This window comes from Aulonocara stuartgranti, assembly GCF_965226115.1.
Source record: "Aulonocara stuartgranti genome assembly, chromosome: 20".
Taxonomy (NCBI): Eukaryota; Metazoa; Chordata; class Actinopteri; order Cichliformes; family Cichlidae; genus Aulonocara; species Aulonocara stuartgranti.
Genome location: NC_138956.1, coordinates 6,455,478 through 6,469,222, shown reverse-complemented (window position 1 = coordinate 6,469,222; position 13,745 = coordinate 6,455,478). Strand labels below are relative to the sequence as shown.

The following is a 13,745-nucleotide window of genomic DNA, read 5'->3' as shown; positions in this document are numbered from 1 at the left end:
TGTCATTGTTTTTTGCCCTTTGCTTTAGGTGAGGTCCGAATGGCATCAGGCAAAGTTCTACAGTTCTACATGGATTACATGAACAGTGCCTGTCAACAAGCCAGCTGTCTTTACTGTTAAAACCAAAGATGCTGGAGAAGGTAGGTAACAGTCACATGGCCAAACACACATTGTGTGCTGTGGAATGCAATTATATTCGCTATGACTTACCTGCTCCCTCTGATTTTGAACACACGGGACACTGTCTGTTCATATCACATCTTTGTAGGTGGTTTGTCTCTGGCCATCGAGGGGCTGTGTGCACAACCAGGACAGAACCTGCACGGTGTCTTACCTGCCAGTGCTGCCACGAGACTACAGCATCCTTGTTAAATACAATGACAAGCACATCCCAGGCAGCCCCTTCTCTGCTAGGATTACTGGTAACTGTCTTTTTACATCAGTGTAGACCATCCATGCAGCCTCTAAGATGGCAGCCCAAAAGCTACAGTAAAGTAATTCATTTCCTTCTCTAAGTGACGATATCATGAGGACGTACCATCTGAAGGTGGGTTTAGCTGCAGATATTCCACTGGACATAGGAGAGCTTGACCTCATCCAGGGAACAGCCTCTCTTACAACACCCTCAGGGCCAGAGGAGCCCTGCCTGCTGAAGATGCTATGTAACGCTCACGTTGGTGAGTGTCCGCCTGATAAGTGAGAAGTTGCTAAACAATGAGACTCAGCAGAATCCAAATACTTTATTAATCCCTAAGTAAAAGACAGAGGGGGGGAAGTAATAAAAGTTAAAGCATGGAGAAAGAAGCAGGAGCAACTGAAACGGGCTGCATGCACACACAAGAATAAGCGTTGTTAACCCTCATCTGTTTTGTCTGTCTGTCTTAGGAATCTCGTTTGTTCCCAAGGAGATTGGCAAGTACCTTGTTAAGATCAAGAAGAACGGTCGTCATATTCCCAGCAGCCCAATTGCTGTTATGATTAAGCAGTCAGAGATTGGTGATGCAAGCCATGTGCGTGTGAGTGGACCGGGGCTGAGCAAGGCCAGGACTTTTGAGCCTGCAGACGTCATCATTGACACTCGTGATGCAGGTATATGCTCAGTGAAAGAATAAATACTAGAGATGGCAAAATACCACTTCTTTTATGTCCAATACCGATATCATAAATTTGGATATTTCCTGGTCAGTGTTATCCACGCAGAAGTTGATATAGTCTGTTATGCAGGTTGTTAGACCTCCTACGGCAGCTGAGATCCTTTGAGGTGAACAGGACTCTTCTAAGGATGTTCTATGACACTGTGGTGGTGACTGCTATCTTTTATGCTGTGGTCTGCTGGAGTGGTGGAACGGCAGAGAGGGACAGGGGGAAACTTAACAAACTGGTCAAGAGGGCCAGCTCTGTCCTGGACTGTCTGCTGAAGTCCGTTGAGCAGATTGGGGAGGAGAGGATGTTGTCTGAGCTAACATCCATCATGGACAACACTTCCCACCCCTGCATGAGACTGTACGAGCACTGAGCAGCTCGTTCAGTTGTAGACTTTTACAGCCAGTTTAACATGGTTGCACACACACACACACACACACACACACACACACACACACACACACTTGTGTACATATCTCTGTACATTTTTATCTGTACATACAAATTTCAGTTGCTTATGTATATAGGACTACTTTGTGTCTTCCTTCTACATTTGTATTTGTATATGTATTGGAATGTAAAAATAATTAATCACGATTAAAATGTGTCCATGACTTGAAAACTGATGATGATTCATCTCATTAATCATTACACACTGCTCTCCCCTACATAAGCTGTACTAATAGGTTAATTGTATCAGTACCGCCCCCGTATTTATTTGGTATTGGATCAATGCTAAAATTTGCAGTATTTTTATATTTTGTCTTTTTTTTTTTTTAAATGAACAACAATAAAAAAAAAAATTCCTGGCCTAATTTTTCTTCATATTATTACTGGTATAAATTTTTACATGATATAAAGCTCATATCATGATATAGTAACACCATCCGATTCCAGTCCCTAGTACACAAATTGGTGAGACAAGCCGACTCACATCTGACAGTAAGAGCTCTGTGTGGCTTTCCATGAAGATTTAATAAAAAAGGAAGCTAATTAAACAACTTCCACCACAATGCTTCTCATAATATGCAAGAAAACAGTTCTTGCTAAAGGTGGAAATGACAAATTAGTTTGACCCGAAGACCAGTTGGTCAATGGAAATTACTTGTGTGGTTACATACAGGCAAAGGAAAGCTTAAAGCAGCTGGCGGTACGGTTGTTGGTGCTAGACAGGCTATTCTGACTATTTCAGAAACTGCTGATCTTCTTAGAGTCTCCGACAATCATCTATAGGGTTTACAGAGAAGTCATTAGAGAATGATCAAACTTTAAACTCCACAGCCTGCCTGAGTATTGTTGCAGTTATGTCCATCCCTTTATGATCACAGCGTACCTATCTTCTGATGGCTTCTTCCAGCAGAAAAATGCATTTTACAGCTTTTCAAAAATCCTAATATAGGAGCATTTCCAACTTTGAAATCCTTTCGATGAAATTGGTACACATTTGCAGCTTGAAATGTCAGCTGTAATTCAGCTATAATGCACCAAGAATCAGTTTGTGGCTCTCATGCAACATTAACCAGTATTTGTGAATTCACATAAAAACACATTCAGAATGAAGTTATAAGTTAAAAGTGACAGAAATGCCATTACTCTCTTCAGTTAATGTTTGCTCTGGCCTTAACGGAAAGAAATATTTTTAATACACTCAGGCAGGTCTATTCATCTAACTGACACAGACACAGAAGGACTGAGCTGTGTAATGCTCTAGAAAGGCTCAACCAAAAGGTACATATTAACCAGCAGCCCAGCATGTCTCTCAAATGTTAATCTGCACAATCTCAGCTTTTGATGGGAAATGTCTAATTAGCAATTTTAGCTGTAGGTGGAGCTGAAAGACTAACAGTGGTGCAAAGAGTGGCACATACTGAGTAGCCTTTAGTATAGAAGAACAAGGAGGAGTTTGTTGGAATCTGTCAAGACTCAATTTTGTTTGTGTCATCAGATTACTTCTATCCTCAGTCTGCAGGAAGAATGTACTGAGCCGCTTTGATGCTCGTGGAAAATTTTCTGTACAAGCCAAAAGAATGTGGAAATGTGGAAAATGACCAGTTAATCAAATGGCTTCTGCACATTTTTAAATATCATACAAATACTCTCCACTTTCAAGATTTAAGCATGTGCAAGCATACAAATAGAGCATGAAAAAGCTATATATATAGTAAGTAATTAGTAGCAGACAATGCTAACACCAAGCTGTTTTTTTAGGCTTGCCACATTTTCTTTTATCCTCCACTTGTCCAGTTTCCTCAGTTGTTGTAAAGACAGTGTGCATTATCCAGATATTTCCCAGGTTTTTAGCAACCTTATTGGTTTGAAGATATTTTTTAAGCCTGTCAAACTTTGTTATCTTTGGCAATTTTTGTCAAGATGTGTACTAGTAGCAAAAGTACCTAAAAATACAATTTAAAATATGTTCTTTGTTGTCTGTTATGTGAAGACACAATAACTGAGTCATCCCTTGAGTTAGGTGCCTTATTTATGCTTGGGTGATTCATAGGTCAGTGCTAAGGAGCTTAAAAAACAAAAAACACTTCTCTGAAAGTGGTCAGAGACAAGGACTAAACTGAAAATTAGTTGGGAAAACAGCCAATGTCCAAAGAAAAACTTTGAAAGACCTTCAGAGAGCTTTGAGAATTCTTGCTCAAGACCACAAGAATAGAAGAAAAGTCAGATTCCTTGGAAGCAAAATATAAAGAATTGAGAGGTTTCTCAACACTTCTTCACAGTAAAGTAAAACAGCATGAAGAATGTGCGGTAGTGAGTTGCTCCTGTTGATTATATATCTTGTAGAATTAAGAATGCTATACTACATAACTGTTTTTTCAAGAATTGGGTCCTAGGATGGGAACTGTGGATATTCTTCCATGTACCAGAGACGAACAGTGCCCCCTCTCTCTTTTAGAGTGCAGAAAAACATGAATGGATTTTTCAAACAGAATGTTGTAGTGTGGTAGAGATGCAGTGGTATTACATTATTATCTACCGTTCTCCTCAGTTATCTGCCATTCCTGAAGTTAAAGTAAGGAAAGTGCGCCACCAGCTGGCCATTGTTGAATACTTTCAGAACACAATCCAAAGGCTGCAGCTCTTTACTGGGATTCTTTAAACTCAACTTGATCCATTAGATAAAGTTTCATATAGACTCCACAAAAAGCTTTAACATTCTCAATTTATTCTGAACACTTGCTTGAAAAACGAAACAAAACTTTAGTGCAAATCATACAGAGAAATTGTTCAAAGACTGATAACATGATTTTTAAATTATTAATAAATATACAGGACTCCATTTACACTACGAAATGCTACAAGCACTTTTCACAGTAAAATAACAGTCTCCCAAAACGTTCTGTACATCCAAGATGTTGAAGACTTTCTGAACGAAAGCAATATTATTAATAATGAGTTTGAAAGTCAAAAATGTATAAGTACCATTACTGTCCCTCAGATACAGGCCATTGTCAAGTTTTAGTTTGAGCAAATTAATAACACTCAGTTCAGTCATAACACAATTACTACCCTGTATAGCACTGGAGCAAACTAGTAGCTTAGAAATTTTTAAATAAACAGATACTTTACTGACATGATGCCACAAACATTTTTATATGCCACTAGAGGTTTGCTGCACAAAAAACAAAAAACCCCAAACAAAACAAAAACAAACCAAAAAATATTCCCATACTGTGATTGATACATGTTGGACTTCATTTTATGCACTTCACACATTAAACTGTTGACAACTGCTGCACAGATTATAAGCAATGATGTAATGCTTGTATGTTACAGATGGAAATATCTTAACTGACTGCACATTAAGTGGGGCCAACACTACAAAAAAAGAAAAAAAGAAAAAAAAAGAACAAAAACACAAAAAAGCAAGCATTTGCAGAATAAGTGCAAAATCAGGTGAGCAAATTAAGACAGTGAAGCCAAAACAAAGATTGGCTCTGTCAGTGTTCTTTAGACATGAACTTAAATGTAAAGCCAGCAGTGGTGCATCAGAATATTAGCACAGTATTTCTGTTTGGGAGTGCGCTGTAAATTCACCAAACTGCAGAGCTTCCCCAGACATTAAGAATTTATCTGTGGTGTCACACATTCAAAACGGCTGCAAAGGCAGCGCTGCGTTCTCAAGCAAAAGCTTTCCAGGTACGTTTTTTATCTTGTTTTTATGACAAGAAATGTCACATCAATGCAATATTTCAAAGCATCTTCTGCAAGGCCTGAATATGCAAATTGAGCTACAGTAAGTGATGGTGACTGTATTTGGGTGAACCACCTAAGTAAATTCTTTACTTGGGAAACACAGAATACTTGTTTTCACCACTTTTATGACACATTTAGTCATATTATATACATTAGATGGCACATAGAGCATTATTAATAAAACTCCCATACATGTATTTACAGTAGCAGCTCGGCCAATGACAAAATACGGTTTTGTACTGAGAAGGCTTTAGCATTAAATCAACTTAATCTCACATTCTCATGATGAAAAATGGACTTTCCCAAGTATTAAGTGACGCTGCTCAAATTCATAGTTGCAATTTATCATGATGCTTGTCACCAGTATTACATACACTATGGTTTTGTATGATTCTGTAGGCTGAAGTTCAGAAACAATCATACACATTTACATTTTCTTATCTCTGGCATGTCTTCTGGGTACTTACGCTGGTTACTTCCTAACAGGCCAACAAATGATCAGAGGCAGTGTTTAAGGCCTAACTGCATCTCCAAAAAAAAAAAAAAAAAAAAAAAAAAATTCCATCCCAAATGAATGCAACTTAAATCACAAGCTCACAGACAGCATGCATTAAGAGTTTAAACCAAAAGGCCACAGACAACAGTTAAGAAAAAGTGCAAATGCATGCGGGAAATGATTGCCACCTGCCATCGTCTAACCTAATGAGCAGAGTAGCCCTTCCAGCTCAGTTCCCCCCCCACTTCCTCTTCAGTTTGTGACATGTAGCAGTCAGATTAAACTTCAAGTGCAAATCCAAGCCGTTGACAGAAAGTTTCTGCAATGAAGGATAACTCTACAAAACTCCAAAAATACTACAAAAGCATTCAAAGACTTGGTTATACATAAACCTACTCACTGCAGTATCCTTCATGGTCTGTTGTAAGTGTCCTGAATTCAGTTTATTATACAGTATTCTGCAGCCTACAAGTCTGCTGGGTTTACAGTGTCGTTACCAGTTTTCTCCCTTTAAAGTCACTGAAGGAGATCCATACAGCAGAGTCCTGAGAATAAAAATAAAACAGATTTCTTAACACAGCCGTGCTGAGAACTTACACACAAGCTACATGTGCTACTATGTTTGCTACCTGCTGATCCCCGATCGCCTGCTGTGTAGTCATCAGGCTGAAGCGCTCTGCTTAGCACTGCTGGTGACGGATCCGGTTGCTTCTTCTCTCCTCTGGGTGGGAGGCAACTCATCCTTCTGCGGTGCTGTCTGCCGAGGTTTGACAATAGTTATTTTGATGGGAACTCCTTTGACGCTGTGCTGCACTCTGCTATACTGCCGCATGGAGGGGTTAAAAGTGCGAACAATGGGAAGCTCATTCAAGGTGGGCGTCTCTTGTTTTGGCTGCGTGCTCTCTTTTATAATGATTTTACTCCTTTTGCTTGAAAAGACAGTTTGCACTGGTAGGATGGCAGGCCTCTTTGCAGAGGCGGACGTCTGGAGTCTTGTTTTATGTGGAGGTGAGCCTTGTTGTTGCTCTTCACCATGAGGAACCCCTCTATGCAAGTGTCCATCGTTTTCCTTCGTCACAGAGATCCCACATTCTTTCCTTTTCTTTACCTCTTTAGGTTTCTTGGGGCAAACAGCCATGTGTTTGGTTCTGCTGCGACGCATTGTGAATTCCCTGCTGCAGTGTGGACACACAAATAGTTCCTGCTGCTCACCCACCTGTACAGGTGACATTTTATTTGATGAATGCACGGACTTGTTCCTCTGTGGCATGACCCTTTGGGCAAACTTTTTCTTCCTTTTGTTAAGTACTTTGAACTTTACAGGTGGTTCCTGGCTAGGTTTGGACCTGTTTGACTGACTGACTCTGTTTGAAGCATTTAATCCATTTGTAGAATTGGTAGTAGACAGCACTCCATTTTGAGATTTTGCAAAGTGACGTAGAGGTATGGGATTCTTTCTGGGTGTGTATCGCCTTTTATCACTGGCATTGGCACAAGCCAAGATGTGCTTGTGGAGTTCTGGCATGTTATCAAAGCTTTTTCCACATTTGGTGCACCGAATGGCTGTACTGAAGGTCTGTGGGATGTTGCGTGTAGTGAAGTTTGTGGCTGAAGCCAACGAACCAGCAGGTGATCTGTTGTGGTAAGGAAATGGAGGGGGCTTGAAGCTGGGATAGTGCTGGTTAATGCCAAGACGAACATCAGGCCCTTTGATTTTGCCTCCATCTGAAGCCATGACTTTAATTGTTGTAAACAGTTCTTCAGCACCCACATCTACTTCACCCTCTTCCTTTTTCACCAATTTCTTGAGTTCCTCTTGAGCTTCAGGTCCTGAAGCATCTGTGTTGACTTTAGCTGAATTGTTGTAGTTCTGAGGTCTTAGTTTGCCTTTTTCTTCTTCTGTATGAGTACACTGCTGGCCTGGATGCAATTCTTCCTGATGCTGCTTCAGATTGCAAAGATATACAAATTCTTTTGTACAAGCACTGCAAACATAAGTCTTCCCAACACCGTGGAGGCTTGATCGATGGTCAAGTAAAGCAGAGGGTTTGCCAAATAGCAGCACACAGAACTCACATTTGTAGGGCCAGTCATCAGCATGGTCAGCCACATGATGACTAAGTTCCTTCATTGAATGGAAAAGCTTATCACACACATTGCAGATGAAATTCTTGGTGAATGTCTGCTCTTGGACATCATTTTCTGGATCATTTGAGGATTCATCTTCATTAACTTTCTCGGGAGAGGGAGCGGGTTCAGGTGAGATTTCAGGTGCGGAAGCAGAACTGTCAGGGCCTTCCTCAGGTTTTGTGGTTGGTGGCCCTGTCCCAACTGAGGGCTCTGGGTCAGAGTTTGACTCACCCAGAGGAGGACAATCTGATACCACTGAGGTGGAAGTGGACAGAGTTACCGATTCTGCGATGGAGGACACAAGAATAGTGGGTTCCACAGTTTGAGCACTGGGAACAGATACAATCTGTTGCTGTTCTATGTGATTAACAACCATCTGTGTAGGTGCTGGAGGCTCAGCTGTATTTTCTTGTAAGGTAATTGCAGCAGGAACTACATTCCCTGGGGCTTCAAGAGCTATTGTACACTCTATTAACACAGTGTTACTGGCAATGTTGTAAGAGTTGAGTAGGGAATCACTTAAAGTTACAGTGGGTGTGAACGGCACTTCTGTGATAGGTGCTGAATCAACTATTGGTGGGTTGAGAGCTATTTGATCAGTAAGAAACACATGGCCAGGTAAATTTAGTGTTGGGTCAAGTGGTTGGGAAAGTGTGACGAGATTTGCAGAGTTTGTAGTGGCAAATGTAGGCGTTAAATCACTCTCAGAAGAATTTAATGCATTTTCTGCGCAGAGTACCAAGGGTTCAGTAGTTATATTTGGGCCCAATACCTGGATTGGTTGGCTCGAAGCAGTGGAGATAGGTGGCGGTGGTGCCAAAACTGTGATTAATGAAGGAGCAGTAGGGAGCATGGTGTGTGCAGCTGGGGAAGCAAATGCTATAGTGCATGGTGAAGCTGGTTGCAAGGCGACAGGAGTCAAGGAGGCAGATGATGGAGTGAGAGAACTGTGGGGTAGGGTAAGTCCATAGACAAGTCCATCTGCAACAGGCTCCACTGGGGTAACAATGTTTGAACCCGTTACTATGGTGAAGTCTGTGACTAAAGGAGCCTCAGAATTTGCAAGACTTAGGTTTTGGTTTCCAATTTTTATCAAGGATTCTTCCATCACTGCTTTTTGTTCTTCTTCATTGGCAAAAGCCTGTGAACCTGAATTTGACATAGTTTCAGATTCACAAAGGCTCTTTTTTTGCAAACTCAAATCAAGCACAGCATTAGCTAAAGCTACATCTTCTTGTCTTTTGACTGTATTAGAAAGATCCAGAGGTTGCTGGTTACAGGAATTACCGCCTGTCACAGGGGGCCAGTTGTCTGGCAAAACAGGTTTCACTGCTGTCTCCGTCACGGATGTAGTAACGTCATCATTGTCACAGACTGTTTGGTTCACAGGTGAACTATGTTGGTTTTCTATCTGCCCTGTACTTACAATATCAAAATCTCCCAGATCTGACAATGATGACTCTTCATTAGATGTTGGAGTCTGTTGTGGAGAGCCTGTTGGAGAGCCAGTTCTTCTCTTAAACTTTCCTGTTCCAGAAGGTAGGACAGAGATAGAGACAGGTGAGCATGGCTTCTGGCCATCTGTAATGAGCGCAAGTGTCGGTTTAAGGCCATCCTGCTTTTCTAGGAGCTGTTTTAGCTTTGGCGACAGAAACACTGTTCTTTCTTTCTGCACAACTGTAGACTCTGTATTCTGAGGAAGTAAATTCTCTATTAACGAAGATACAAGTGATGATGAAGATGAAGACACAACTACCTCAGACTCCAATTCGGTTTTAATTTGTGGTAAGAGAGGTGGTGTTGCAGTTCTCCTCTTGGCAAGTGGTTGACCAGGTATGTCATTGCTTATAACTGAATCTGCATTTAATACCTGGCTGATATGAGAGGGGTCCAGAATCAGGGCATCCAGTCCAACTAGAGTCGAAGACCCAGAATGGACCTCAGCTGCTTCACATTTACTGACTGTACTTGTTGACACTATCTTTCCATCAATGTAAAAACTCAGATTCTCTGAAATATTGCTAGAGACATCTAACATGTAATGTTCTTCATGTTCCCCTTCATTCTCCACAACAGCTGCAGGCGGTGTATTGTCACCAAGCCGTGTTTGCTGCTGAGATGATTCACTGACTGTTCTGTGAAGGTTTTCCTCTTGAGGCAGCTGAGCTTTTTCCACATGTGTGAACTGCAGCTGGTTCTCGTGAACTCTACGCTCATGGCGTCTCTTGTTGGTGTGGGTTGTGAATATTTTTTCACAGTACTTGCATGCATGATGCCCCTCTGATACTTCTGATGTGTGTGGCTGATCAGTGAGATCTCCAGCTGACAAAAGAGAAGTATTAGAGCTAGTCGTGGATGACGTATGAAGCTGCGTGACTGAATCTTCTGAATCCAGAGCGTTTGACTTTTCATGCGGCAGGTGACTTAAATTTGACGGAAAAGACATTTTGTTTGTATTGTTTTTGTATAAATGTGCCTCATCATTAGCCAAAGCATGGACCTCCATGTGTTTTTCCAAGGCTTGCTTGCTGGCAAACTGTCCTTCACAGTGCTGACAAGGGAAAGAGCTCCCATCTTTCTCAACCTGATAATGAGACCTCATCATGTCAGGTTCCATGTTGGAGTTGACTTGGTAGATCTCCTCTTCTTCCTCCTCCCCTATCTCCTCACTGCCTCCAAATTCTGGTATGTACACACAAGGAGAGTGCTCCATCTTCTGTGATGTCTTGATCCAATTCTCTTAAGTATTTCTGTGACAAAACTTCGGCAGTTGTCACACCTATTGAAAAGAAGAAAAAAAAGAAAGAAATATTGACAGTAAATATGCCTCAGAAAACCATATGAGGGACATTCCTTTTCTTTGACACCAAACACAGCCAAGAATAAATAAAAGCAGTTGGAAACAGAGTGTTTCATGTGGTCTGAACTATGAGGTTTTGGCTCTTGTTATTTGAAACTTTGGCCATATTTAATATGGCCAAAGGGGTGGTCTGACTGTTGAGGTTCACGCTCTAATATTGCAGCATCTCTGGATTAAAATTAAAAGAGTGCGTTCAAGGGCACAATTTTTGTAAAATAAAACCCAAATGAATTGCAGCATCTTACCATTTTCACGTTTACTACAGGCAGATGTTTTCCTTAGCAGATGATCGCACTGAGTTTTCTTTCTGATGGAAGAAGACAAAACACATGGGGGAAAAAAAAAAAACAACAACTATCAAGACAGTTCCATAACACTGGATGACAGACAAACTCAAACTGCTAATGGGTGAGAAGAGAGAAGTGATCAAAGTAAGCAGAAGTGGCATGAGAGTAGTTGAGCTGGATGCTTTTATCTTTCTGGCTTACTGACTGCTGACTATGCTTTCAATGTCTTGTTAAGCTGTGCTGATGTGAGAAGGATCATGAAGCATCAAATGCAACATAAGATAAAAGACACTTAAGGGGAAAAAAAAAAGCTGCCATGTCAAAGTTATTTTCTGTAAATGTTTAATTTCAATTACAAGTCCAAAAATACTCATAATCTTTGTCAATGACCTCATTTAACCTGGGTGCCTTAAATTACCTGTTAAACTTATTACATTCAATTCACCTGGTGATGGCCGCACAGCTTTTGTTTTTCCTGCCTTTAATTTGAGAAATAAATTGGTGCATTTGGACATTCATCTTCTTGTTGGTTTAACAAAATGGCAGGCCCATCGTGTCCCTGATTTGTCGTAGCTTCTTAGGACTGCACTCGCACTAAACAGCATCAAAATTAGCATAAACCAAGCGTTACGTTTATTTAAGCAGGTTTCCCGTTTAAAACATGTATTTTTATTCATTCAGCATCACTGTTGATTTACTAGCGCACTTGCACCGAGAAGAGAAAACGTAAACAAAAACTCACTAATGCACAGACTATTTCTCCTATATTGCAGATAATCCCGTGGCGCGTTTCTGTAGCACAAATATATCAAAATCGTGCCGTTTACACAAAACAAAAACTGTTCCAGCACCATTCAAGGGCCTGCGCACTGAATAATTAGAGGCAGTCTCCAAACATTCAATTAGGATATTCATTAAAATGTGCTGAAACGCGTTTATTTAATACATATATCACGTAAAATGTAATTATAACACACATTTGTGAATATTTTATATTACTATAATTGCAATTCGGAATATCTTTGGAGTGCGTTCACGCACATCTGCTTCACCTGGTTTGATGACGCTCCCCGTCCTTGCACCATTGCTAACTGGTCACACAACACGTCGTCACATTACTGTTTTGCTACACAGGCTGCTAGCTTGTCCACTGAAAGGTCAACTCACTTTTTGAGTACACACATTTAACTACCCCCAGGATGCAAGAAAGTTGCTTGCAAATTATGCACTTGTAAGTGCCAAGGTCTCGTGACAATGCTGTCAGCAAAGTGAGAGAAATCAGCTGTTATCGTCCATTAAAGTACTAACGATATGCTGCTAGCATGAATGCTAGCTCGCAAGCACTGGCTAAATGTATCGTCGAGTTCGCGACACAACCTTCAAGAATAAGTCAAATAAAAGTGCACGTAAAGGTTTCGCGTACATACTCGTGTTTGCAGACAAACCGCCGCAGATGGACTTCTAATATTCCTCTTGAGCTGCTAGTAGACAGTTGTATTTTCTCCCCTTCCTTAATGCACCAACAAGGTTCTGGCTTTCTGATTGGTCAGACAAAATGGATGTCAAAATTGGTCCAATCAAAAGCAGTGTTGTTAAAGCCCATAAAAAACTTGAAAGCAAAAGCACATACACGCTATAAGCGAGAGGCAGCCAAACTGTCGTTTCAGATTTAAATGTGAATATTAATGTGGAGCTTGTTTATTTATTTTTTAATAAATGTTAGACATTCAGCTCCAGTTCTGCTGACTTTTACTCTTTAAAAACAAAAGTCCCATCTTCATGTTTGTGGTTGTTAGGTGTGAGAAATCCTCTGTTGATATATTTTTAAATTTATTTTATTATTGTAATTGCTAGCTTTAAAAATGGTCCTCAACCGGAGGCCTGGGAGCTTGAGGGTCCTGCGCACTGCATCGAGTGCTCTTCTCTCAGCCCTTGGTACTCGCCCAGCTTGTCGTTTCCTTCTTATATTCTTATGGCCAGATCAGAGTGCAATATTTACAAAAAGACACAGTGGTACCAAACAGCCTCTTTGGATAATGTGCTGGCATCCGACCCCCAGAGTGAAAGGGGATAATGGCCATTTCAATCTTGCTGAATCTCATAATGAATGATAACAACAGGGGATATTTTAATTTCTTTAAAAAACACTAAAACCAAACAGTCAGTGCAGTGTATGGATTTGACCTGTAGAGGGCGGCATATAATAAACTCTGTGGGCTCTGGGTGCACCTTCCATGCGGGTAATTCTGAAACTTTGATCATTTACAGTAGGACTAGCGCGTTTTTAGACATTTAGAATGAGTAATTCATCCTAGTTCTAACAGTGTTTAGTAGAAGTGTAATTTCAGTTTTTAATTGATAAACGTATAAATATAACTGTTTACAAAAACGTTTCTAAGGATGGAAGGTAAATAGGCACGTATTTTTCTGGTTCATTTACAACTTGCATTGATAGTTAGCTGTTAAATAGATGTTTCCACTTGAATTAGTACATTATTTTCAGGTCTCCTTCATTACAGTTGTCATGTTGTGTCAAGAAGTTTCACGATGTGCACTGAGCACTTCTCTGTTTTCCCTTACTAGACAAGGCACTAGCTCATATTAAGCTCACATCTACATTGAC

At 40.6% G+C, this 13,745-nt stretch overlaps 1 protein-coding gene across 4 annotated transcripts; it reads right to left on the bottom strand.

Annotated features, from left to right (window-relative positions):
- Positions 1 to 4,297: 4,297 nt before the first annotated feature.
- prdm2a (PR domain containing 2, with ZNF domain a) lies at positions 4,298 to 12,637 on the bottom strand. 4 transcript variants are annotated; one of them, XM_082517752.1, is made up of 4 exons: positions 12,546 to 12,637; positions 11,081 to 11,142; positions 6,475 to 10,754; positions 4,298 to 6,390 (listed from the first exon to the last, which is right to left on the bottom strand). In XM_082517752.1, exon 3 carries the CDS (start codon positions 10,686 to 10,688, stop codon positions 6,507 to 6,509), a length of 4,182 nt encoding a protein of 1,393 aa, XP_082373878.1. In that variant the 5' UTR covers positions 10,689 to 10,754; positions 11,081 to 11,142; positions 12,546 to 12,637; the 3' UTR covers positions 4,298 to 6,390; positions 6,475 to 6,506. The 4 variants fall into 4 exon arrangements, with proteins under 4 accessions (XP_082373878.1, XP_082373875.1, XP_082373877.1 ...); XM_082517749.1 differs by having other exon boundaries at positions 12,550 to 12,637; XM_082517751.1 differs by lacking the exon at positions 12,546 to 12,637 and adding an exon at positions 12,164 to 12,536.
- Between the last annotated feature and the right edge of the window lie 1,108 nt (positions 12,638 to 13,745).

Bases quoted from the DNA above. Each gene is read 5' to 3' on its own strand.
- prdm2a (XM_082517752.1), bottom strand. From the start codon at position 10,688: ATGGAGCACTCTCCTTGTGTGTACATACCAGAATTTGGAGGCAGTGAG.